At 45.8% G+C, this 27194-nt stretch overlaps 2 protein-coding genes and 1 long non-coding RNA gene across 6 annotated transcripts; 1 reads left to right on the top strand and 2 right to left on the bottom strand.

The window, feature by feature from the left end:
* Nucleotides 1-529: 529 nt before the first annotated feature.
* On the bottom strand, nt 530-7883 carry FN3K (fructosamine 3 kinase). Its single transcript, XM_014885049.2, has 6 exons — nt 7743-7883; nt 6617-6768; nt 5280-5371; nt 4351-4433; nt 3415-3537; nt 530-2637 (listed from the first exon to the last, which is right to left on the bottom strand). Exons 1-6 carry the CDS (start codon nt 7881-7883, stop codon nt 2299-2301), a joined length of 930 nt encoding a protein of 309 aa, XP_014740535.1. The 3' UTR covers nt 530-2298.
* On the top strand, nt 7824-26481 carry WDR45B (WD repeat domain 45B). Of its 4 annotated transcripts, none has more exons than XM_088176451.1 (10): nt 7824-7980; nt 16724-16798; nt 18516-18617; nt 19234-19321; nt 19850-19944; nt 21277-21467; nt 23277-23362; nt 24000-24101; nt 24601-24722; nt 25001-26481. In XM_088176451.1, exons 2-10 carry the CDS (start codon nt 16741-16743, stop codon nt 25105-25107), a joined length of 951 nt encoding a protein of 316 aa, XP_088032577.1. In that variant the 5' UTR covers nt 7824-7980; nt 16724-16740; the 3' UTR covers nt 25108-26481. The 4 variants fall into 4 exon arrangements, with proteins under 4 accessions (XP_088032577.1, XP_088032578.1, XP_014740532.1 ...); XM_088176452.1 differs by lacking the exon at nt 7824-7980 and adding an exon at nt 11380-11429; XM_014885046.2 differs by lacking the exon at nt 7824-7980 and adding an exon at nt 11977-12313.
* LOC148221587 (uncharacterized) lies at nt 10197-11942 on the bottom strand. The gene is made up of 2 exons (XR_015807781.1): nt 11758-11942; nt 10197-11020 (listed from the first exon to the last, which is right to left on the bottom strand). It is a non-coding gene; the product is annotated as an uncharacterized LOC148221587 (long non-coding RNA).
* Nucleotides 26482-27194: the final 713 nt, after the last annotated feature.

Genomic DNA, 27194 nt, shown 5'->3' with positions numbered 1-27194 from the left:
GGGACATCCACAGGGGATGGGGACATCCACGCTGGGGACACCCAACTGTGGTGTCCTGGGGATGGGACAAAGATGGGGACACAGGCATGGGCAGCCAAGCACTGGGTGAGGATGGAGATGGGGACCCCCAGAGAAGGGAACAGTGATGGGGACCTGGGCACGGGGACCCCAGGGGAAAAGGACAAGGATGGGGACAGCCTCAGTTGCACAAGGTGTGTGGGAGACAGCTGGATGATGCTGATATCAATGACCTCCATTCCTTACCCACACCAAAACACTGCATTACATGGTTAATATCACAACACATTATCTAAACCTCATCAATTCTGGAAACAACATTCGAACCCTGAAAGCTACAACTACAGCTCCACTGATTATACAGGAAATTCAAGGAGGCACTTCAGCCCAGCCAGGATGTCAGAACAGGTAGTTGCTCTTTCCTGCTATCCAGCAGCTCCCAAATATTTTCTCTTCAGGCTCAAATCCATTCAATCAAACCACAGTCACAAAACACATGTACACTGAGTGCTGGGTTTCTGCAAGGCAAGTGTTTTATTTGAGAAGTTTGAGTTCACAAGTAATTCCCAGTGTGATACAGGTTGGTTTGTTCACACCCATAAACACCAGTGCACGAGCACTTTGCTCTTTCCTCAGACCTAGACCTTCCAGCCATCAGCTGCAATCCCAATTGTGTTCTAACTCTACTGTTCCACTTTTCCACTGATTTAGTTCTGTTAAGTTTTATAACCAACCGTGATAGAGTCCCTCGATTCAAAGGAAATTAAAATTTTTCACTATTTGTATCATATTTAAAGAGAGCAAAGTGTATGGTTTTAAACCAATTAAAACATCAAATTTTAAACTTTATTATATCATTATAGCACAACCATTTAAACTTGAAAAGTCTAAACATATGTGAGCAATTTTGAATATAATATTTTACTATTAGTCATGCCAACCATCTGAGCCTGAATACTCAGGTCATAATTAATATTTGTGGGACTGCACTTACTTTTACTCTCCTTGCCACTTTCTTCCATTAAAACCCCTCAGAGTCACTAATGTACTCTAGCTCAGCTTGTACACCAGTATCTTTGCTGAACACTTTTCTCCTCAAATTCCCACTGCCCATGTTTTCTGTAAAAATAAAGCAGTAAGGAACAATAAAACCCCTTACAAATCCATCAGATATGACACTGTTCCTTCCATAACCCAGTGGTGGCACAACAGACCAGCTTTGCCCACTGCACTCATTTTCTAAAATTGAAAATACATCAAGCACCAAACAATCCAGCAGCCAGAGGTGCTTCTTCTCACTCAACCACAGAGCCTCCCTCCCACATTTTGCTGTCTTTTAACAAAGTTATTTAAATATGTTACTATTGTAGTACAACACATTGAAATATCACACTAAAATGATGAAATGCTGTTATTAACTTTGAGTGGTAATAACCTACTTCTGACTGTACAGTTAATTACAGGAACTAGACATCCTTCCAGAAAAAAACACTGGAATTTCAGTTCTTATAGCAAGAGGAAAACAAATGTGAGTAAATTACATTAAATTAAAATAAATATTAGAAATGTTATTAATTACACATGTTTGTCAAATGCAGCCAAAAGGCCTTGTCTGCTCATTAAATTAAAAAGAGGATGTTTTCAGATTCACGGAAAGGAAAGGAAAGGAAAGGAAAGGAAAGGAAAGGAAAGGAAAGGAAAGGAAAGGAAAGGAAAGGAAAGGAAAGGAAAGGAAAGGAAAGGAAAGGAAAGGAAAGGAAAGGAAAGGAAAGGAAAGGAAAACAGAAGACCATGGAAATACTCATGGGAAAAGGGCTAGGAACAGACAGAAAACTAAACCAGAACTAACAAGGGCAGACATAGAACTTGCTATTACTTCCAGCACCACTGTCCCACAACTGCAGCTCTCCATAACAAACTGCTGATGGAGCAGCAGCAGGACTGGGGAGATGCTGCTGTGGAACAGCTGTGGGAGCACAGAAGCTACAAGGTGAGAGAGCAAGGACAGGCTGACTGTCAGGCTGCTCTCCAAGCCAGGGGAGCCTTGACAAAAAGTGCAGCCCTTTCCTTCAGCAGGGGAGGAATTTGTGCAGGGAAACTAGTGCCCAAGTTAAAGATTACACAAATTGGTCTTACTTAGTGAGACTCAAAAGTGCACTAAGCCTTCTCCATATCAGGTGTTTTACCTGATATAGATCAATTCCAAGTTTGTGGTACTAGGGATGAGCAGGGGCTGCTCATTCCTAAGGGACTGTGTCAGAATTTCTCAAATATACCTGGTTACTTTAAAAGTTTCTTCATCATGTTAAGGGTAGAGCCCCTGTACCCTGTCCCAAAATGGTTCCAGTGGTTTATGTAATTAAAGAGCTGATATAACTTGTTCCGTTTCTCAAATCCTGGAGCTTTGGGTATTTTACTGTGATAGGCAGAGAAAAAAGAGCTGCTGAACCCCCCAAACATTCCAGCAATGGCCAGTTCAAATTCTGAATGGCCATAGAAGGAGGCAGGGTCAAATATAATCGGCCCAGAGTCGTCCTCAGCCACATTCCCTGCCCACAGGTCCCCGTGCAGGAGAGCAGGAACAATTTCTACATCACAGAACATTTCAGGAATCTTTGGCTGAAAAAGCAGAAATAGACATGCAACAATTAAAGAGTTTGAAGGAAATACTAAATAAAATAAAGCTCTGTAGCATGTTAGAGCCTGAGCTGGCCAAATGCTGCCTGTGTTCAGCCCTCATGGAATGCTTTGGACACTGAGGGCAACAAGAACAAGCCAGTGATAAATGTTCTGGATTTTTCTTAACAGAGTTTAGCAAAGCACTTATTTTACAGTCTAGTGAATCAACACCAGGTATTGATGTATTGTTTCTAGACATGGATACTTTTGGATACTTATGGATACTCTTGCTGTCATGAGAAATATAAAATAATTTCATTTAAACTAAAAAGTTTCCATAGCAAAAAGGACTGCAGAAGGCATCTGGACCAATGAACAGAAGAGAGGAACACATCCCTGTTGTTCCCTGAGTGCTGCAAGGAGCATGGCCTGAACAGCCTCAGCTGTAAGCCTGGTCAAATCTGTCCAGGCAGCAGAATTTCACCCACTTCATAGCACCAAGCTCTTAGGATTTACCATATTACTATTATTATTAGCTGTACTCTCAGAAATAAATGTTAATGCTGAATTACTGGGGTTTTTTTCCCACTATCTATAAAAACTGAAAGAGTAACAGGAATTCTGTTCAGCTGACAGTGTCGCTGGACTCACTGTGAAGCTCATCCAGACCCTGCTCTTCATTCCAAGCTGGGTAAATCCCTTATAAAACACCTTTACAACCCCACTGATACACATTTTCTGAAATTCTAGAAAGTAGATTTAAAGCATGGTTCATACTTTTAGCTGTGACCAGAGTTCTCTGGCTTCTCTGTCTCCATAATCTTTTTCAATCAAATCCAGCTGAGCCTGGAGTCGGTGACGGATGAAGAAGGAAGGCCAGTCACTCTGCCACTCATTCACCTGCAAAATACAGCACAAGTTTGTCACACACAGCTTTAACATATGTGCACTCAGAGTTAATAACAGAGATCCAGTTAAAACATTCAGTGCTGGCACAATGGCCTGGACAATGTCAGTGTGACCAATGCACAGCAACATCAGATGTTGTGCTTTGGGAGTGCTGCTCTCCACCATGCTTTGGTGGGGATCTCTTTAATGTAAGTTGAGGTTCTGGCTATTTTCATTCATTCCCATGCTTTTAATGTATTTTAGAGGGAGAGTTTCTGGTGAGATCATTTCAGTTGTTCAAGGTCATGTTTCAAATCTTTCAGAAATTGCAGAAGTATTCATTCATGTTTACTGAGTAACACGTTTCTAATTTGATGAAAAGTTGTACTTAGCAAAGAGTTTGAGATACTGGAGGTTAATTCAGTTAAGTTGTAGAATGAAATCTTGACATGTGCAGAGCCAGAAAATGGTGGAATTATCTCCAAGAGCCCTTTCCAATGTCTCATGAGACATTACATGATAAGGCTCTCCAAAAACAGTGGAGAGATCCATATAGTAGGGGTTAATAAAACCAAGACATGGTATGTGAAGGGACACTGATTTTTTAAAGTATCACCAAGCTAAAGAACCAGCACATCATTCCAAATTCATACTTAATCCAGCATTCCTGCTGGCCACACACACAGTACCAGGGAACAGGGGTGGAACAAGGAAAGCAAAGCTGAGGTCAGAAAACTGCAGACAAATGGAGCAAACTCAGGTATGAGGAGTTTACAGACCTGTACAAGTGCCTGTTGGCTTTCACAGCTGTGGAACAGACCATACCTGGGGGATATAACCACAGCAAGTGGCTGTGTGGAATCCAAACTTATCCACAAACTGGGCCTCAGAATGACCAGCTCCTTTTCCTATGAAACAAAATGAATATTAGGGGATTTGAGATCTTTACATGGTAAAGTTTGCAAACACAGAACTTAAGGCAGAAGAAATAACTTTAAGCAATAAGTTACACTTATTTCATGGTCACAATCCTTTCTAAAGCTGGAAAGAAATCTTTTGGACTTGAAGATGCTGAATAGAGATGGAGGCATAGTCAGTCACAGTCAGTGAGTTTGCTTTGGATGAAGGAGTTGGACATTCAGGAAAGAAGCCCAATTACAGCCACAGTCTGCTGTTCTGGCACTTGGAAGTGTTGCCATTAAATGTGGCTTGGGTTTGATTCATAGATTATTTGGGACCTGCCAGTAATTTGGCCTTCACTCAAAAATAATGGATTATAATTTGTCCACCACTGAGTCAGACTCAGCCCACCTCTGAAGTCATGGGAACAATACAGATAGACTGTACTTCAGATTTTAATAACAACAACTAAAAAAAAAATTCTTTATATAGCTGGTTTTTTTTCAGGGATGCTTTAACTTACTTTGAGGACAAGTAATTTTAGAGTATTTTGACACTTATTTGAGTTCAAAAATGTCATTCCCAAAATCTTTAAAGGGGAGCTTAATTCTGCATTTACTAAGAGACAATATTCTGTAATCAGTTAATTATCTAAACCAACAGTAAGTAAAAAATGGGATTTCTGTAAGCTCAAGAACATTTTAAGAGTGAGAGTGCATGAGGCTGAAAGGTTTCACTGACACTGAAGAAGAGTCCAAATTATCAGTTTGACTTAGGAAAATTGAAAGCAACGCTGCACCACAGCCAAAGGAATTGCTTCCTTTTTGGTTTAGTACATTACATCAATGCTTTACCAATTGTGCTTCCCTCAGTCCTCAGCTTCTCTCCAAGTTTCTGGTTGTAAAGATGAAGCTCTGCTATCTGCTCTCCCAGCTTTGAAGAGTATCTGTAGGATCAAATAAACCAAAATAAAACTGAAACAATTGAACAAATACTACACAGAAAAAAGACCTTTGGTTCAATATGACCAAGGCTATTTTTGGCAAACATAGAACCTTAATTTCACAAGAACCTAACAGGGAGCAAATTACTTGCTAACAGCTCTGAAGACACAGATAATACAACAAACAGTCTAAATGCTCTTGCAAGAAAGGTAAAGAGAACACAAGGTGGTATAAACAGGAGCAGAAAGGGCAGGAGGATCATGTGCTCCTCCTTAGCAGCCCCACTATCAGCAGAGAACAGAACACCATATCTCCTGTTGGGCTTTACCCTTCCAAATCAGCTGAACAGCAGTTGAAAGGGTAAATCTGAAAAGAAACCATAGGCAGGGATTGAATCAAGGCTGCCTAATGCTGAAGGCAGGCAACTAAAAACCAGTTAAATATTCCATGGGTATCTTAACAGGAGGTTCAAGGACGGAAACTAATTTCTTTTCCATGCCCAGAACGGGGGGAAAATGATGGATTTAAAATTGCAACTAGAAGGACTAAGGTTAGACATTGGAAAATCCTTTCTAGAACAGAGGGGTGGATTAGAATAAACGGTGGAGGCTGTGGAATTGCCATTATTGTCCCAAATAAAACAGATGCGTTGGACAAGCAGCTGCCAGAAGAGCCATAGGCATGGCACTGTTCCCATATGGAGACCTGGAACACAGCAGGATTCCTGAAAATCTGTTTTCAGCAACACGTGACTCTTGAATTCCATGTTCAAGTCAGATGACAGATGAAATGCAAATTTATGTCAACTTAATAATGGCTTAAATCATGCTGGAAGATTCTACTTAGAGAAGCAGAGGTTTCAAAGACCTAAGCAGCCTGTAAGGTTAAAGAAATCTGTTGGGCTGGGAAAACAAACTCATGAGAGAATGATGAGCCAAACTCAGCTGTGATTACATTCACTGCAGCAGCATCTCAGCACACATGGAGCAGCACACAAATGAGCAGTGACAGTCATTTCTAGTGCAGGAAAGGCAAAATATGGACAAGGAGTGTGTACACACATATAGATACATACATACATATATACTTTTGTTTTTAATATGTACACAGAGAAACACAGATCTCAACAGAGAGAAGCTCTACCTCTGAGAGAATAAAGCAACTCTGCTCATGAAGTTTCCTGGCTGATTGTAAGACATTAAAAAAATGAGCCCCAAAACACAGTAAAAAGAGATGCATGGACATACTTGTTGAGGTGCTTCATCTTTAGGTACTCCATGGCAAACATGGCTCCTCCTCCAGGCAGGTCAATCACTTTGATGGGCTGAGGTACTCTCACAATATTGGTTTTCTGAATTGCTTCCAAACTTGCCATTTCCCCTTCAAACATTTTTCTTGCCTGTCAAGGAATAAGAATATCCTTGCTAAACTATGTATGTTTACAAGAAGTACTTTGGGAAAAACAGACTTGACAAAGTGGCAAAAGGAGTTAATTTCTCTTGATAAAAGGAGAAAGCTGCAGCAAGGCTTCAATCCACACAGGAAGACTTAAGGCCTTAACTCTAACTTCTTTTTTTTCCTAAATTCATTCCAGGGTTGCAGGATACGTCACATTTCACCGTGATTTCCAGCTGCTTATGAAGACACCAAACTACCTGGATGCAACAGCACCCCTGAGAATAATGTGGCCACTGCTAAATGAGGTGACATTGAGCCTTTAAACTGCTCTTCTTTCCCCACAGTCCACTGGATGGACACGACAGTACAAATATTCAGCATATGTTCTGCATTTTTGAAGCAAAGGTGCTGTCTTTCATGACAGTTTAAGATGGGTTTGATATTGATAAAGCAAATTTCTGATGCACTGTGGTGTTAGAAAAAGCAATTGAGTGTTCATTTAGTAATAGAAAAGTCAAGAGTTTGGCCTGAGAAGCTGCAAGAGTTTTAGTTTTAGAAATGCAAAAAGCAACGGCAATGTTTGAAACTTCTGTAGCTTTAAGGATAATACGTGAGTTTTAGCACTGGCCCCTGTTTGCGCCCTCCCATTATCGATCCTCCCAACTGAAACATGAAAAGGAATGCAGTGAATGCAAAGTCAGCTCTGGGCTTTTCCAAACTCCAAGTATCACAATAACAGCTTTGTGCTTGGCCTCCTTTTTACAGGATCACAGCTCATTCCTGCTGTTCAGGGTTATCACATTGCATTACACTGCATTTCACACAAACCAAATCTGCTACATTAATTCTGGATATAAAATAGACACCTCTTTAAAAAGAATACTAAGAACTGGAATAATTATGTGTTATTAACGATAAGCTGCTTTTAAAATAAAAAGCTATCTCTATTCAATCATAAGATCTGTTGGCATTGACCTGAGGTTTGTGGTTGATTTTCACAAATACCCGTCCTCTGTCTGTCTCATACGTTTGGCCTTGGCTGATGCATCCTCCCCCAGTGCTGCCCAGTGCCTTCAGAATGTTGGTGTTCAGCTCTGCCTTCAGGATCTTCTCCATGGTTATTTCCAGGCTGCTGCAGCCGCTCCTCTGCTAAACCTGCTGCGAAACAAGATTAAAGGTCTGGGTCCTTCTGCCACTGTCACTCTGCGATGAGGTAGGAAGGGCCACCCACCACAGAAAAAAAAAAAAATTAAAAAAGCAGCTAAAAAATAGATCAGCGAGAAGGAATGTTTCAAAATCCTGTGCTTGCCGTGGGCTTTTACAGCTATACTTGAAAAATAAAATTCTTTATAAATATTTGCTAGAATAAACTGGAGAGATTAATTCTAGGAGAGGTGGGTCCTGGGGCCTCTCAGCGGTGCTGGAGCTGCTGGTATTTGTAGTTTGGAGCTGCGCTAAAGCTCCGGGATCGCCTGCGGAAGGGTGGTGTCAGGCCAATCCACTAGAGGGAAGCTGAAGGCAGCCCAGGAATGGCCACAGGCTCTGTGTCGGGGGCATTTGGTGTGAAATCCAAGGCTGCAGCCCAAAAGGATGTGATTAAATCCGCTAATCGGCCGGGTGAGGTGCGGGGAGGAGGATGAGCCGGGCGAGGAGCCCGGCTGGAGCCCGCGGTTCCCTGCGGATATTCCTGCCGGGGCGGGACAGTGCCGTGGGGATGGGGGAGATCCCGGCCGGGCTGCGGGACGGGAACCTGCGGGACTGGAAAGGGTGAGCGGCACCCCCGGGTCCCGGTGTGAGGGAACAGCTCCTGCAGTGTTGAGAGGCTGGTCCCGGTGTGAGAGAACAGATCCTTTAGTGATGGGGTGCTGCTCCCGGTGTGATGGGGGACTGCTCCCGGTGTGAGGGGGGACTGCTCCCGGTGTGAGGGGGGAGTGCTCCCGGTGTGAGGGGCAGCTGCTCCTGCATGAGGGGCGGCTGGTCCTGGTGTGAGGGAACAGTTCCTGGAGTGATGGAGGGCTGGTCCGGTGTGAGGGGGACTTGGTCCTGCAGTGATGGAAGGCTGTTCCCGGTGTGAGGGGGGGAAGCTGTCCCGGTCTGAGGGAACAGCTCCTGCAATGATGGAGGGCTGTGCCGGTGTGAGGGGAGGCTGCTCCCGGTGTAACGGGGCACTGTTCCCGCTGTTATGGGAACAAGAGTTCCCGGTGTGAGGGCATGCTGTTCCCGGTGTTATGAGGGGCTGTTCCTGGTGTTACGAGGGGCAGTTCCCGGTGTTATGAGGGGCAGTTCTCGGTGTTATGAGGGGCAGTTCCCGGTGATATGAGGGGCAGTTCCCGGTGTTATGAGGGGCAGTTCCCGGTGATATGAGGAGCTGTTCCCGGTGTTACGAGGGGCAGTTCTCGGTGTTATGAGGGACATTTCCCGGTGTGACGGCACTATGACACTGTTCTCCGCTCCGCACAAGCGCCCGGTGGCCCGCCGGACGCGAACACATGGATTCCTGTTCAATGGCAGCTCACGCTCCATGTACGTACCACACCAAAAATTACAACGTGAAGTCTTGTTTTAGTTCTTGCTCAGCACAGAAATGGTGCTTTGGGATGAATGACATCCAATGCCACCGAAAGGACATGACATTCTGCTGCTGGATTTTCGTACTGCGTTTTAGTTTCTGATGTGCACAACATTGGTTTCACTACTTTGTCTGTTTTTAAAAAGGGGATAAATGCCATTAGATTCAATTCTTAATTTCATGAAATCTGGAAAGTGACTTATTAATAAAAAGAAAAGAAAATCCAGTCTTTTTTGCAAACGATTAAAAATATAAAAATGAGTAATGGGTCTGCATATTCAGGCAGAGGTACTTAAAATGCATTAAACACAATAAATATATATTAAACACAATTAAAATGTGTTCGATACAATAAAATGTATTAAATATACTTAAAGTATTTGCCATTGTTAAATTCTACCAATAGTGTGACAAATTCTGTAGTGCTACAATTGTGTATTTGGATTTCTTGTGAAGTTCCCTCAGTAACTTTAAAGGACAAACTTCACTAAGCTAAAAATGGATCTATAATTATTGTGCACATGCACAAGAAGGTTTTGTCTCATTACTGCATGTAATTAATTTGATAAATGTTTTTGTATGGTTTTTTAATACTTTGGGGAATTAATTTGTAGGTTAAATACTTTTCTGTATGAATAAATTACATTTCACATCACTCTATAAGAAAGTTCTCAGAGAAAAATGCCACAAGAGGCTGTGGTAAAAGAAACACGACTTGAAGAACACTATTTCAAAAAATAAATAAATTGAATGTTTATGAAAAATAAATCCTTTTTCAGATTCTTTAGAAATGGTTTCTTTAACTGGGGAGGGTTGGCTTTATCTTCCTTTAGAAGAATTTGAAGAACAATATACCTGGATTAGATACCAGAAATGTGAACTCAGCCTTTAAGTATCATATAAGGCTTCTGATACAACATCTGTCTACAAAATTGTTACCTGAAATGTGGAAGAATAATTCAAGCCAAGTCTTTCATGTGTGAAGGGACTGTGTGACTCCTTCTCCTCAGTAATAACAATCGTTTCGTGTACCTTCATCCCAGTTTCCTATCAGTGTCTCCACTGGTGTGAGATACCACCAAGAGTCTGTGGTGCTCCTTCTGGATCAGCACTGACATGCTTGTGGGTGCCAAAATTCCGGCCAGTAAAATGCGAGAGTGGTGCCGGGACCTGGAGCAATCAGTGCATCAGCTTAAAGCAAAGTGTCATCAGAACAAGTCTTCTCCCAGTGAAATCCCAGCCGGCAAACCCTGTTCGGTGGAAGAATTCCTGTGGGCTCTGTCTCCGGGGGATGAACAGGCTCCTCCTGCTGGGCTGTGTGTGCTGGGGGAGCTCCGGGAAACGCTGCGGGATGGAGCTGTCGGGATGGTGAAATTGCATCCACTGCAGCCGGACACGGACACGGACACGGACAGGGCTGCCTGCAGCTCCGAGGGATTAAACCTGAATCGGAGACACCCAGACTTCGGCAGTGCTCTGCATATGCCCACCCAAAGTCCGGGTGCAGGATGAGCAGTTCTGTCCCATGCACACGGCTATGTTGGTTTATTTCTTCCAAATTATACCCTTGGCCTCCTCAATCACCAGTCTGGTCCCTCTCTGTGATATGCAGGAGGAATGTCTGGCTGGAGGGAGCATCTCCGCGGCTGTGTGTCCATCCCCAAGGCCAGAGGCTGTGTTCGTCCTGTCAGCCACATAAACACAAGGTAAAGAGAGGCTGGAGCAGGATTCCTCTCTCCTGGAAATGCCTGCAGCAATCCCACGTGGATTAAGTAAAGCCTGGGGCCCTAGCTGGGCAGAAGCTTTAGAAAAGGCAAACAAGGGTTTGTTATTTCACATTACCCAGTCTCTTGGCTGCCTGAGGAAACAAAATCTCATAAAGATGCAATGTGATTATTCTATTTTATATATATATATGTGTGTGTGTATATATACATATATATATATATAAGGCAGCTGCGCTATGCAGAGCTCCAGGGCTGCACTCAGCTGTTGTGCACTGAAAAGCTGAGGTCACCTCCCAACAGAGCTGGTCACAAATCCGAGATGCGACATCAGCGGAAGGCAGAGAGCCAGCGAGCACGGAAAAGGAGGTGAACGCACAGGAGGGATGGGGAATAGCTGGTGTTGGTGTGAGCACACACAATCTGGGCTCCAGCTCATCATACAGCCATGGAATACTCCGGGTTGGAAGGGGCTGCCGGGTCCTTGCTTGAAGTAAAATTACTATTTAAGTCCAGTTAGGACACTCAGGGCCTTGGGCCCCGAGAACTTCCACATTTTCAAGAAGTATTTGTGGTGTTGGTGGTTGGGTTTGGGGGTTGGTTTCGTTTGGGATTTTGTCAAGTCAGGGAATCACTATTTTAGCATATTCCAACCACAGCTCCTGTGTTTTTACTAGTTTGATGTGAAAGCTTTTACCAAATAGTCCTTTGGAGCTGGGAGGGGCCCGGGCCACCCGTCTTCCCCTCTGGCCCGGCGGTTAGTCCCGGTTCGTCCTGGTCAGTCCGGGCGGTCAGTGTCGATCACTGCCGGTCCCTCCCGGCGGTCAGTCCCGGTGCATCCCCGGCGTTCCCTCCGCCATTCCCGCGGCGCTCGACTACTCGGCGCTCCTCCCGCCGGCGGCTGGATCGGCTCTGCGCTCGGCAGCGGTGCCTGGCAGGGCCGGAAGCAGCCGCCGGCCTGTCCGCCTCGGCCCGGCGGGACTCGGCCGGACTCGGCTCCGCTCAGCCCCGCTCGGGCGGGTTCGGCTTAGCTCGGCCCGGCCGGGCTCGGTCCGGCTCGGCTCCGGCGGGCTCGCTGGACTGGGCCCGACTCGGGCGGGCTCGGCTCGGGCTCCCGCGGCGGGGCTGAGGCGGGCGGGCGCCGCCATGGTGTGAGGGGCGGGGGCGAAGGGGCCGAGCCGGAGCCATGAACCTGCTCCCGGCCAACCCGCACGGCAACGGGCTGCTCTACGCGGGCTTCAACCAGGACCACGGTGAGGCTGCGGGCCCGCGGAGCCGGGTGGTGGCGCGGAGGGGCGGCGGTGCAGCGCCGGGGCCGGGCTGGGCTGGGCCTGGGGCTGCTACGGCTCCCGACCCATCACTGCGGGGTCCCGCTTGCGTCCCGAGGCTGCTGCTGCTGCCTTAGGGGAAGCCCGAGGTGTGGCGGCTGCAGCTGCTGGAAGGAGCCGGGAAGGCCGCGGGAGGATTTAGTGCTTCTCCCGTTGTTTTAGCGCTGGTGCGGTCGTGTGTGCGCCCAGCGCTTCGGAGAGTTGAATGGGTGGGTGGGGGAGAGGACAAGGAACAGGACCAGGACCAGGCTTCTTGGGGCTTGGGCTGCTCAGCGTGTGTGCTCCGTCAGGCTCCGCAAAGCCTGTGCTTCAGGGGCTTCTTTGGGAACTGCCTACAGTTCAGCCCTTTCTTAGTTTAAGTACTCCACGTACAAAATGAGTGGTGTAACTGCTTTTTTCTTTCTTTTTACCTGGTTTGTGTTTTAAAAATTGTGGTTAACGCTACTAATCACAGTGGCAGGGACGCGCTGATAAAACAGTTCTCCCCTGTGTATCCTTGGCTTATCTTTTCTCTTTGTTAGAGGGGAAGGCCTGCTCCAGAAAGGGGATGCATGTGCCTCATCCTGCTTTGGCAAGACAAAAATAGCACCAGTCTTATGAGTAAGAGTCATTTTTGTGTAAGAAGGAGTAGAAGCTCATAATTTTGTAACACCCTTTTGCCTTTACAAATAATATTCTTGCTTAAGACACTCTTGCAGCTTCTGTCGTTGTAGCCTGCAGTTCATGTACCTGTTGCTGACGCTGTTGAAGTCGTGTGTAAACACGAATTATTCTGTTGATTTTAGTCAAACGCCTCTGATGATATCTTGGCAATAGCACATCAAGCAGGTAATGAGGTGTGAGCATCTTGGCAGCTCTCTTCCTGCTGTCCCCTATACACTTGAAAAGAATAGTCTATTTCTCAGCAACTCTGCACTTATTTCATCTTGTCTCTCCAACTGAGATGGAAAAAGATTTTTGAGGATGAGCTTAATTTCAGATCTGCAGGGTCTGTAATAGAGCAGGGATATTTGGTGCTTGGCCTGTAGAGCTGTGTAAGAAGAAAAGTTTCTCTTTTAGTGCAAAATGCCTTTAGATCATCATATTAGTGTAAAACTTGTTTGTTGCAAAGGCGTCCTGAAGTTTCATAGCAATAAATGCAAAACATCCCCCTTTTTTGAATAATGTCACATCTGAAGCACCTTAAGGAATTTGTCTTGGGAATCTGTGAGCTGGCAGTATTCATGTCCCATCTGACCTCACCTGGCCAGGAAATTGAGTGATGACAAAAATCATGGAGAAAAAACAAACTGACTTCTGTTTGGGAGTTCCTGGAGCTATTCCTGTTGGGAATGATGACGCTGCACTGCAGGTAACACAGCGACCTTTTATGAGTTTATGGCTCTTGTGAAGTGCTGAAGGGCAGGTGATGTTTGGTCACCTGAAGGTGAGCAGAGAGAAGGGAAAGCTCCCTCTTTCCTTCTTTCTGCTGGGAATAGAACGTGAGTCACTGGAGTGCTGAAGCTCACAAGTGTGGGTGTACTGTCACAATAACCTAATTTCTTAGTAATTTAAGACTGGCCAATCCCACAAGGGTGGGAGAATAGGAGGAATCATCCAAGAAGTCTCTCTGGGGCTGAATCTCCCTGACTGGCAAGTGATAAAGCAACTGTGGTTGTTCTGCCATGATCCTCCCTCACTCTGACTTGAGTGATGCTGGTTTTATATCAGGTGCCTTTGCTACTTTTGGGCTTTAAATTAAAAAACAAAGAAGCAGTGTAACACAAGGAAATTAAAGTTGTCAGTTGTTTGAAGTCAGAATATTCTGATTTTATCATGTTAATTTAGAGACTGTGAGCTCCTGATTTCAGATCCTTTCCTAATGCTTTGAGAAGGACACTAAAGTACTTTTCAGAAATGAAGAGACAAAACATCATAATAAATGGCCATACCTATAAATTGCTGACAGATGCTGGTTTGAAAACTGAGGTGTGGGTTTGTTTTGGTATGGAAACACTTGACTTAGGTATTTACTCTTCTTCAGTGGGCTGGAATGCTTTGTACGACCCTGCAAAATTGGTAGAGTCCTGTGCTGTTGGCTTTACACAGCATTTATGATGCCAAGGAAAACCACAGTGCAGAAACTGCACTGGACATCATCACTTCCCTGGACTCCACTACTGCCGCTGCAGGACCTCAGGCCCTGGAGCCTGCAGGTTTCTCTGTGCCAACGTGTCCCCTTCAGTATGTGGTGTCTTCTAGGCTGGTCGTTAATTTAACCCTTCTTTTTCTGCAGATCTGGAGGAACAAAACTCACTCTGGGCTCACTAGCACTGGTGGCAAATAGCACTTTTACTGTAGGAACAAGCACAACTGTGGGTCAGGGCAACAACTCTGTCATCATTACAGTTTTTGGAAAAAGTATCGAGTTATCTTTTGTCAGTGGCTTTGCAGCCCATGTGTCCCTTCTTGGAAAGAGAGGTGCACTTCTTGTGGAAGGAAGTGAACCTAAGGAAGTGTTCCTTCCTCTGCCAGCCCCTTCTGGCTCTCACATGGAAGGGCTTACAAGCTGTAGCCATCAAATTTGTGGTTCCAGTGAAACAGAAATCAGTCAGATGGGAATCACCAAGCTTCAAAGCTGCCCTGTAACGTGGACTTGAAGCAGGGACAGGAATCTTCCTGTAGGGTTTTCTTCTCTTCTTTGACTCAGGGGTTGCTGTGCCTGAGAGCTTCATATCTCTGTGGGTAGTGATGGACCACATGGGGAATTTCACCATTACTCACATCCCCACATTCTTGTGTGTTCTCTTCAGTTAAAAATGTGGATATTCCCAAGGCATTAAAGCAGCCCACGTCTTACTCATGAGGTTGGTCCTGCAGAAAGCTCTAGTGGTGCTGCAGGAAGTGTAAAGTGTGTGTTTGATTGCATCAGGGAATGCTCCATTTGGGTTGTTAGGAGCTGCTGTGATCAGCACAACTCAAACCTTACAGCACTTTCTTACTACAGAACAGCTTCTGCATCCCTTCCCTTTGACTTTCCTGGAAATACAATATGGGATTAGAAAACTGTTGCTGGAAAATAATTATATGGCTCAGTTGTGAGGAACAGATCAGTTCTCATCCTGTACAGCAGTGCTTTATGTAGAGGGGGAGGTTTCCATTGCAGTTTGACCTGGCTGCCAGAGCAAACCAACACTGAGAGGGGAGGAGAGAAAGTGAACAGGCTTCATATCAAAGCCTATTGCAATATGGTTGTTAATCCTGCTATAATTACTACATTCACATTAGCCACTTCGTGTGTGTGTTTATGAATGTAAACAAGAACTTTGTGCACTTAATTTATGACAATATCTTGGACAGGGTGATGTTGTACCTGGGAGTCTTTGGGGTTAAGGGCATAGGTTTTTGTGTTTTGTTTTCTTCCCCCACACCCCCTGTGATTGTTGGAGTATTGAGTTTGGGAAAGGGTTGTGTTTAGACAGAGTTCCTCAGCTTTTATTTGTGGGGTTCAAATCATTGCAGTACATAAATTCGAATAGAACCAGAGTAACTGGAACTTACATTCCAGTACCTCAGAGATCTTTAACTGGATTTTTGGTACAGTACACACGAATTGTGAGCAACTAACCTGCCATCAGGCTGCTGCCAGTGACAGCAGCTTCTTGGTGACTTGTCATTGCTCTGACTTCACAGTGGCATTTCTTTGTACCAGTGCCTGTGTTCACCTGTCAGCAGGGCAAGGAGCAGGACAAGGGACTGGCAGTTTAATGCTTCCACTAAAGAAGCACATGCATACTTCTATATGAAAAAGTAACTACTATTATTTACCAGAGAGTTTTAATCTGGCTTCTGCTTATGTCCTGGGTTAGACTTCATATAATTATTGGCATGGTACAGCAGTCAGCTCTCATTAGCACAGTTGGAAAAGCTATTTGATGAGCACTGTGCTCTGGAAACATCCACAGCAGAGTCGTAATCATGAGGTGAATTTGGATCTATTAAGAAAGGAGGGAGCTCGCTTCATAACTGTTGGACCATAAACACTAAAATGCTGGTTTCCTGCACTCTAGTGCATGGCACAGGATCCAGGTGGGTTGGGAATTGGTTTCCTTGCCTTCTATTGTTTTCTTACCTACCTAAAACCAAAACCAAGGCATTTCCACCAGGCCAGAGTAGAGGACAATTTCTCTGGAAGATTTTCACTTGCCATCACTAACAGAGCCTGTGGGTGCTCTTCAGCTTGAGTGTAACCATGCAGTTGTTGAGCAGTGCTTTCCTAACCCTCTGGCTCTTGCTTCCTTCTTGAGTGTATCTGGCAATTACTATATGTGTATGTATATGTGCTTTTTACCACAGGATGCTTTGCATGTGGAATGGAAAATGGATTCCGAGTTTATAATGCAGATCCACTCAAAGAAAAAGAGAAACAAGGTAAAACACTTACTTATTACACCATGCTGCTCTGTGTTGGAAGCTCAGCCTTCTCATTTTTTCCTGACTGATTCTTGCTCAGCTTTCACTTTTCCATCCCTGGAAGGCTTTGAATAAAGCCTCAGGAAAGGCAGCTCCTGCTGGTCCCACGGGGACTCTCACTCGTGCCATTGCCTGCTCAAAAGTCTCTGTGCTGTTAATTTGCACAGTTGGCTGATGAGGAATTTGTCTCAGCTCCTGGCAGAGTTGTGTTTGTTGTTGCTAATGTTTGTAGCCTGAGTAGGAGAGGTGTTTCCTGGGTTTTTTTACAAGCAGGAGGAGTAGCTCCCTGCAGCCATCAGAAGTTGTTCTGTTCTTGTGTGCTGATCTGGATGATCCAGTGTGGCAGTAAGACTCCAGGCTTTTTCCTGGAGATCTCAATGTAGCATTTCTCATACTCGAGAGTATTGTCTGCAAGAGCACCGAGAGCTCAGACCTTTGATGCTCTAAATCTTACCTTCTAGGTATGCTTTAAAAATTGGGGAGGATCTTAATGTGGTAAAGCTACTCCTGTGTCTTCATAGAAGTCAGTAGATGAGCTGTGTTAACAGTGGAGCCTTTTATCAGAAGGCAAACAAAACTGAGTCAAAATATGGGAAACTGAAACTGAGCCATGTCATTCTAACTCTAAATATAGGAAGTGAGCTGCTAAACAGGTTTCCCAGCACTTTCAGCCTGTGGTGAGAAAAGGGATTTAATAAGAGAAAAAATGCACTTAAAGTAGCAATTCCTACAAAATCAGGCACACTTTCATTTGCTACCACTGTAAGGATTTTAGTCACTGTTCACATGGTCAAAGATGACAAACTATTTTCTGCTCTTAATGGCAAATTCTGTAAGCAATGTGCCTTGGGACTGTCATTTGTGACAGTGTGCTCAAAGAGTCAGGATTCAGCCTGAAGTCCTGTGGAGCTCCTTGTCAAAACTCTCCCTGCCAGTAGCTCTGCATGGCAATATTTCAGGACTCCTGTGGTGAAAAGTTTCTTATGAGTCAGATTGGCTGTGGATTCTGAGAGCTCTCACTGAACTGGCTGTGTAGGTACACAGAGATCCTGTTCATTGTTCCTGTAGGTTTAAACCTGCCCAAGACTCTCCCAGCTGGAGCCTGTCCATTTGCTCTTCTCTGTAACTCAGTATAAAATCAAATCTTGTTGCAACCCCAGCTTGTCTGTCTTACATCCAGGAGTTCCAAGAAATACACATCCAAGCAATGATTCAGTGCTCTAACACAGAATCAGAACACATTACACATTCTTCAATTGTTTCAGGTTATCCCTTGTAAATATTGTAGACCTTTTTGTCACAGTGATAACACCTCTTCATAGCAGAATGTTCTGTCCTGCTTTAAATGCTTTAATGGAGTCAAGAGAGGGATCTGGTGCAGAAAGGGGTGGTGTTCAAGTACAACTGTTCAGGAAGGAAACATGGCACTCAGAAGTGCTGTTGCAGAAACCACAAGGGCTTGTATGAAATCCAGAGCTTTACTGCTCCAGTATGAAGAACTTTCAAGGAATCCACATTCTCTGGTTTTTAAGGGCAGCCAGGATAGGAAGATGCTCTTCTTCTCAGGTGCCTGAGAAATGTGCTGGATAACACGAGCTTTTCTTATAACAGTGGTAAAAATTAGATGGCAATTTAACCAGTTCTGACACTTTTAATTAAAATATTTGTCTTTCAGAGTTTCTAGAAGGTGGTGTTGGCCACGTCGAAATGTTATTTCGTTGCAACTATTTAGCACTAGTAGGTGGAGGAAAAAAGCCGAAGTACCCACCCAACAAAGGTGAGCTTGAGGGGTGGAGCCTGCAAAGCCTGCCTTGCCCCTGTGTGACAGTGCCCAGAGAGCTCCCACAGCCAGGGCTGTGAGCTGATGTCCTGAAGGTCGGGTGAAGGGCATGCTGCAGCAGGTTTTAGTCACTGTGGTGCAGTGAGTTGCATCACTGCTGGTGCAGTGCTAACAGGCTGGTACCTGCAGGGACTGCTCTCCAAGGCCTGCTGACCTTCTCACAGTGAACTCTGCAAGGAGCAGGAAGCTCCCTGCCTGGCAAGCTTTGTAGGAAAATGTACCACTCTTTTCAACTGCTGCATTAGTTCTTTCATAACCCTCAGGGCAAACAAAAAAAGTTGCTTTCCTTTAGAAAAATATATTTTTATTATCAGTTTTGGTGGTTGGAGTTGACCAGCTCCTGCCTGCACAAGTTATAGTGGCAATTAGGGGGTTGATATGTGGTGGCTCAGTGCCTTCTGCTTTGCATGTCTGGTTAAATACCTGTCTGCAGCTGCTTAACCATTGGATGAACCTCTTGATCAGACTGCTGGGGAACTGCAAGTTGTTACAAGGGAGCTGTGGATCTTTGAATATGCCTTGATGGTCTAATGCAATCTCTGCACTGTTCTAGTCATGATCTGGGATGACCTGAAGAAGAAGACTGTCATTGAGATAGAGTTTTCCACAGAAGTCAAAGCAGTGAAGCTGCGAAGAGATAGGTAGGTACAGCAGAGGGGTCCAGACACCCAGCTTGGCTTGGTGCTCCTACTCATTTCCAGCTGCTTGTAAAAAGAAAAAGATCCAGCTGTAACACCAGCAATTGCAGGTGAAACAGGCTTTTGGGGCCAGAGTGTTAGGTGCAAACAGACCACAGTTTAAGTATACTGCTATGTGAAGCCGTGGTGAAAAGCCTACAAGACTTCCTGGCCCCCTGATGTAGGGAAATACTCTCCTGTGGCTCCTGCTGGTTTTCTAGGTATGGAGGAGTGTGAAGAAAATTCCAGCAGATCCCTGGAGCAAGAGCAGCTGTGAACAGCTGGAGTCTGTGTGTGCGTGGGTGGAGGGGCTGGATAAAAGTGCTTTGCAGGCTTATCATTGCGTGGCTGCTGCAAGGCTGGGAGTCTCCTGCGAGGGAGGGCACGAAGAATGTGGCTGTTAAATCAGTTGAAAGCCTTTGCAGATCTGAATGAATGTTTGTGTCCCTGTTTTACCCTCCCCGAGTCACCAGAACTTCTGGTCTGTTTCAGAATTGTGGTAGTCTTGGACTCGATGATTAAAGTTTTCACGTTCACACACAATCCCCACCAGCTGCACGTCTTTGAAACCTGCTACAACCCTAAAGGTTAGTTGAACTTGTGGGCTGGGGAATGGAAGTAAGTTTATTGTGATCTTGACATGCCATTTTTCTTCAGCTGCCTCAGTCAGTTCTTTAGAAGTCATTAAACACTTACTGCACTGCAGTCGTGTCCTTTGGAGATGCTTTTGTGTTTATAGAATGGTTATTAGAATTTATAAATACTTGGCCCAGAGAAGCTGCTTCCTGTGCTCATGTTATAGATGTGATTTCTGTAAGAGCTGTATGCTTTCTTCTGTAAAGAGCCTGTATTTTTGCTGGAAGGTTAATTACAAACACAAACTCTAGTAAAGTGCATCATTTTTCTTTCCTAATAGAGGTGGAGGTGTTGAGCAAACTCTTCTCTCCTGTTTAAAAGAGCCTAATTAGCAAACTGATACTGTTCTTTTTAAATAGCAAGGCCTGGCTGTGGCTGTTGTTGAACCAAGGGGAGGGGCTGAGGCTCATTCAGTGATGGCAGAAGGAGCTGGTGAAGGGCTCTGCAGGGCTGGCAGTGGCTTGGAGGAGTGTCAGGAAGGGTGGAGCAAACACTTGTTGATAATGCTGCAGGTGAAACAAAGGGTGCAGGCAGAGCTTGATTGGTGGAAGAGGATCAGCTGGGATGTCAGGAGGGTTTTCTCCACTAGGTTATACAGGATTGGAATCCCCATCTCTGAGTTTCCGTGCCTGCATGGAGCAAACGTGGAATTGCTGTCATGGAATCCCAGCCTGGATGCAGCTCCAGCAGCCTGACTGACAGGCAGGGGATGCAGGAGGAGGAGGAGATTTTCTCTTGCACCGAGGTTTCAGGAATTCACTTGGCATCAGCAGAACACCTGAGATTGGTGTGATTTACCTTAAATGTACCACAAAACATTACAAAGAAAAAAGTGTCAGTGCTGTAAGAACCAAGTTCAAACACAAATTAATAATAGTTTCACAGATGGAGCAGTGAAGGAGACCTTTTAACTTCTTCTTAAAATAGCTTTAATGTAGTGGACTGACTGGGCTAATCTGAAAAAACCACTCAGATTCTGGATAACACAGCTGGATTACACTGGAATAAAGTGATGAGAGCAAGTTAAAATTAAAATTATGCTATTCCTCTGTTTAACTATGCTCTGCACTCATGGACAGATAATGTTTTGGGACTAGCAATTAATGTAATGGCACTAGCCATTAAAATGAGATTCTGATTTGCTCCATGGGTGTTTGCTTATCCTGAAATTATCAATATTTTAGAAACTTACATTTGAAAAGTTGATTAGGTTATGGAAATGATCCAATTGGGTTTTTTTGTTGTTTTGTTTTTTTTTTTTTTTTTTCTTTTTTGTCTTTCAGGTCTCTGTGTCCTTTGTCCAAATAGTAATAATTCTCTTCTTGCATTTCCTGGAACACACACTGGCCACGTGCAGATCGTGGATCTGGCTAACACAGAGAAGCCTCCTGTGGACATCCCAGCTCACGAAGGAGTCTTGAGCTGTATCGCTTTAAACCTGCAGGGAACAAGAATTGCAACAGCATCAGAAAAAGTAAGAATTATGTCCCCTGCCTCTGATGTACTGTGTGTTCTAGTGTAGTGAGATAAAACAGCAAGTCACATCGTTTGGAGGAAATTCAGAGAAATACCTACTGGGAAAATCAGCCACTGAACTGTGCGCTCTCAGTCTTTCTTTATCTTCCCTGCTCCTCTGGGATGCCCAAACAGCCGACAGCCAAGGGCTGTGCCTGAGGTACTCTTTGTTTTAGCTGGCTGTAGCAGTGATTCCTCAGTGACATTTGAACACAGCTTGGCCCAAGTAGTTAACTTCTTTGATGTGTTCTTCAACAGATACTGTTAATTAGAAAAAAAGCGGTGGGGGGAAGCATATTTGCCTTCTTTCACCTTTATTATTTTCTGTTTAAATTCACTCCAAACCCACTGGCTAAAGAAATACTTGTAAATAGTTCAGTTGTACTGGCTTGTACTGGTTGTTCTGCTCTGGCTTAGCCCCTGTTACAGAGCAGGCCAGGGTGGGCTGCCCCCCTCACACAGAAAGTGGCCACGTGGGGCTGAAGAGACAAGACACTGACAAGAACTGAAGTTAGGGTGCAGTGCAGAGAGAGGCCAACGTGACAGAGCTGCCTTCTCCCTGGGAAGCACAGAGCTGCCAGGGCATTCATCTCCCCAGGGAATGTCAGGCAGATGGACCCATCTCCCTGAGCCAAGCACAGCTCTTGCTGCTCTTCCACTCAGCTGAAATCAGTTTCTTAAGGACAAGCCAAATTAATCCAACGAGTCTCTGTTCTACATAGGTTTCACTGCCCAGCCTGTCACTCAAAGAGTTTAAAAAAAGAAAATGTATCCGGAGTCTCTCTTAAGCTTAATGACTGCATGTCTTCTAAACAGAGTTCTAAAAGCTGCCAACTCCATTGCTAAATAGAGCCATTATCTGCTGCGTTTGTATTAAACATTCCTTGTTTAGCATAGAGAAGAAGTTCAAGCAGCTTTTATTTTCCAACTGAACTAGGAGTCTGAGCACAGTCAGCAAACATCTCAAGCCTGTCTCTTAAATCAAAACTAAACTGAGTTCACCAAGTCTTTCTCTGCTGGGTTGTTACTTCCTGCTGTGTGACTGGAGAGCTGCCTCTGTTAAGCAGTGTGTAACAGGAGCTGCAGGTGGTGATGCACAGCCCAATGTACACCCAGTCTTCATCAGAGGAAAGCATCACTGATTTGTTGACCACCTTATTTGAGACACACTGGCTCGTTGTGCAGCTCTGCTGTCAGACTGGGTTTGCTCCAGGTGAAGGACAGTTGCCCAGTGCAGTGTTCTATCACCTGACTGGGTGGTGCCTCAGATTTGGATCAATACAGATCATGCGTGTGTAGTAATTGATTCTTCTAGGTTATGTCAGCTGAACCAATATTAAGACAAGACCAGCCACAACTTGATTATACATAGTGGGAAGGAATTGCTCAGTAGCAATGAAAAATGCAGTAGTACTGAGGGGAGCATGGCAGAAGTGACCCACAGATCCTGGGCACACCCTACACCAGCCAGGGTCTGAAAATCAGGGCCAGGGCTGCAGCAGTGCCTTAGAACTGCACTGAAAGAGACTTCCTGAGTCACTACGTGACAAGATTGTACCTTAAGGCATTATAACATTGTGGTGATGGTGTGTGGGGAAACCAGTGTTCTTCCCCAAAATTATAAGAGGTTTGCAACTCTACCAAGAAGAAAACCCCAAAGAAGGAGTGTGTGGAGGGGCATGGTGGTCAGACAAAATTTTAGGATGCATTCACAGATGTAAAGACAGTCTTCTACCTTTGCTAATACAATGCTTGATTCCTTTTCAAGGGGACCCTCATAAGAATATTTGATACTTCATCAGGGCATTTAATCCAGGAGCTACGTCGAGGATCACAGGCAGCCAATATATACTGGTATGTCCAGCTGCTTTTGTGCCACCCGTGGGTCTGGCTGTGCTGAGCCCCCCAGCCAGCACAGGATGGCTGTGGCACCCCTGGGCCTCTGCATCTCCCTCTGGGCTCACTGCTGGGAGGGGAAGGCAGGAGCTGGAGCTGTGTGAAGCCTGGCACAGGCTACAGGATCAGGGACAGAGCTGTGGCTGTTGCCAGGCCATGACTCTGCTCAGCCCAGGTGGGAGCTGGGTGATGCTGAACTTCCCACTGACACCCAGGGAGTGCCCTGATGCCCTTGGCCCCCCTGCTCAGGGGCAAGGGGAGCTTGATCCCCACATCCTGCTGTGCAGGGGAGCAGCCAGGGCAGAGGTGTGACTGTCCCAGGAGCAGGGAAACCCTCTGCCCATTCCCCATGGAAACTCCATTCCTGTGATTCCAGGGTAGCAGCTGAGAGTTCTGCCCACTCCTCAGAGCAGAGCTCGTGCATTTCCCTGCAGCAGTGTCAGTGACCCACACCGGTGGTGTCCATGTCAGGGCTGCTGCTGCCCCTGCAGGCCCTGTTCTGAGTGCTACCTGTTCATCACAAAGCAGCCCTGTCTGTGCCAGGGCTGAGGGTCTATCCCAGGAGAAATCCTGCAGCTGTCTGTGTTCTCTGCAGTATTAACTTCAACCAGGATGCTTCCCTCATCTGCGTCTCCAGTGACCATGGCACAGTCCACATTTTTGCTGCAGAAGACCCAAAAAGAAATAAGCAGTCAAGGTAGGAATGGAGCTGTTCTGAAGCCCTGGGGAAAGTCCTTGAGCTTTGAATTGCATTTAAAACACTGTCCATGTTAATCAGTAGCAAAATCTACACTGCTGAAGGTGGAAAAATTTATCTGCTGGGCTGGCATGAAGCTGCAGATTTAGAACTCTCTGGTAATTGCCAAGTTCCTGCTGTCCTTTGCAGGGCTGTAGCATTTCTGTAGAAGGTCAGTGGAGGTTTTAGTGGACTTCAGGATGAACATACGTTGTGGATGCTTTCCTGTACTAAAAATCATTCCTTCTGGCAGTTTTTGCAGTCACTTAAAGCCAGCAAGGTAGTTGTAGTGTCTCCCTTCCTGAGAAGGGGAATTACTCAGGTTATCTGATAGTTAAAGAAAATAAAAAGCCAGTGAAAAATCATGTGAACTTGCATCTTGTTCAATCGCTCCAGCAGCTCTGAATCCACCCTAGTCAAAATCTTACCAACCTCTTAATGTCTTTGTTTTCTCTTTCAGTTTGGCCTCTGCCACCTTTCTCCCCAAATACTTCAGTTCCAAATGGAGTTTTTCCAAATTCCAGGTTCCCTCAGGCTCTCCGTGCATTTGTGCCTTTGGAACAGAGCCAAATGCTGTCATAGGTGAGTCCCAGGTTGTGGCTGGAGAACCAGGCTTTGAACTGTGCTGGCTTGGAGGGAGGGAATGCTCTGCTGAGACAGCGCTGAGTGTCCCTGTCATCCCAGAGCTCTGGCTGCTCCCACTGCCCACGGAGGGAGGCACGGGGCTGGCACAGCACAGGCTGCTGGCCCAGGGTCCCTCCAGACTCCTCGGTGAGTCTGAAGGGCAGCTCACACTGGAACTGGAGAAAAGGAGGGCACCTCTGGCACCGCCCCACTGACTCTGCTTGTTTGTGTTGCAGCAATATGTGCAGATGGCAGCTACTACAAGTTCTTATTCAACCAAAAAGGGGAATGCTCAAGGGATGTGTACGCTCAGTTCCTAGAAATGACAGACGACAAGCTTTGACTGAGGGGAGGGGAGTACACGGCTCAAAGCACTGCCTTGGCCCCCCTGCATCTTTGAGGGACAGATCTGAGTGTCCAGTACTGATCCAGAAGTTCAGCAGAGCTCATGGAGAAGCCTGGCTCAACGTAATCACAAGCAGCTCTGAAGTAGTGGACTACATATGTTTGTTCTCATTTCTGCAAGTATTCATCATTAAAATCTCTTTGAGTTACTGTCACCAACTCAAGTTTTCAAGATGTGGCTTTCAACAAGCTTGTGCCTATTGGGTTTCTCTTTAGTCTAAACTGTGACATGACTGTAGCTCCAACAAGAGTGCCACAGGGAAAGCTCTGCAGGGGCTGTCCACACCTTCGGCTGGCCTTAGGAAAAGGGATGTGAAAGCAGATTTTAGGCATTGCTTTACTTCCACTGCATGGCTGGGAGCGGGGGAACACTGGGTCATGCCTTTTCCACCAGGAGTCCTGCCTCCCCCCTCCCCTGGCACAGCTGAGGGAACAAAAAAGGTGACAAGTATGGAGCAAGGGACACGTGTAGATCAAGTCCTGCTTGTCCTCTGACCTAGTGCCTGGGGCTGGGTGGTGAGGGTCGTGTGGCCCTGCCAGTGCTGCTTCAGGTGAGGGATCAGCATTACCTGTCCAAGGTCCCAAACTGAAGCAGCTGGAGGCACCTTTGGGCAAGGGCTGACCCAACTCCCCTCTCCTGTGTGAGCACAACAAGCACCCAGGACTCCTGTAGTGGTAGAGCTGATTCCTTCCATAATCCCACAGTCGGTACTGGTGTGACAGCTGTGAAACTGCTGCCAAACTACTGCCAAACTGCTGCAGCTGGGAGGCTGGAGAGGCCATGCCCATATCCAGCACAAAAACTGAACAAGGTGGCAGGAAATTCCATGTCTGCAATGGCTTTAAACTTGCAAACTTGTCTTTTTTTTTTTTTTTTTCTTCCTTTGAGCTGTCGCATACTATTGCTGCTGGCCCGGGGGCAGGTAGGTTAGACTGAACCCACGACTTGTACACTCTTCCCCAAAAATTGTTACCCTATTTCCTGCTGACCTAAGGCACAAGCTCCTAACCCAGAACCTGAGATAGCCCCAAGTTCAGCATCTGTGGCACTAAACACTGGGGCAGGGAGGTCTTGCTCTTCTGAAAGCTAATTTCACAGATGCTTCAGCCCTGACACTCTGTGACTTCAGTTGCAAACTCTAACTTTGACAAGTCCCTTTAGTGTCATGTAACCTACTAAGGACTAACTTACCATGCTGATGTCAAGGTTGCATGTTGCTTTTATGCGTATTTAACCACAGGAATTGTTTTGCACACTTATTTGTAATATGTTATTTCTTTTAAATAAAAGTGACTAACTTTGCTGTATTCACTGATGGTCACAGCCATGGTTTCCATTGCTCCAGGCTGGGGGAACAAACATGGGAGGCAATAGTGGTGGCTGGTGAAGGACAGGAACTGAACCTGCTGCATGAAGAGGGGACAGGAGCACGTGAGCCACTGCCTGGGACATGCACCTTCTTGTCTGTCCCAAAACAAGTCCAACTTCCCAGTGCAGACCTGTTCTTGTGCAGCACTTACCTTGCCATTCCCCCCAGTGCTGGGCTGAGGCTCCTCTGCTCGGAACAGCTGGACCAGCAGAAGGGCCTGGAAGTGTCATTTCCCAGAGGAGGATGTGATGGAGAAGCGCTGGAGCCTGGCTCCCCAAGGCTGATGGAAATCCTCCACTCCCCCATCCAATCCCTGTTCCAACAGCTCTGCTGGGCCTCAGCTGCTGCTGCACCAACCCCCTGCCCTCCTGTCCAGTTATCCTACAGCTGACAGACTACAAACACATTTCTGGGGAAGATTTAAACTCTGCTAAATGTGTAAAATTTTCCCTAAACCTCTGCTCCAACGTGGCAGCAGGAATGAAAATAACACACCTGTGCAGGCAGCCAGGCTGCACTAAGCCTGAATGCCCTAATACACTTCAGACTCCTCGTGCTACCTGCAAATGGCTGTGATTAGGTACAATTGTTGTACAGTGATCAGATCCAACACAGGATTGAGTCCTCCCAGCTGGCTCTGGCTCCAGGTTCTGCC

Source organism: Sturnus vulgaris, chromosome 20 (genome assembly GCF_052056855.1).
Source record: "Sturnus vulgaris isolate bStuVul1 chromosome 20, bStuVul1.hap1, whole genome shotgun sequence".
NCBI classification, from domain to species: domain Eukaryota; kingdom Metazoa; phylum Chordata; class Aves; order Passeriformes; family Sturnidae; genus Sturnus; species Sturnus vulgaris.
The sequence above is the reverse complement of the archived record's forward strand: the minus strand, read 5'-3'. Positions and strand labels throughout refer to the sequence as shown.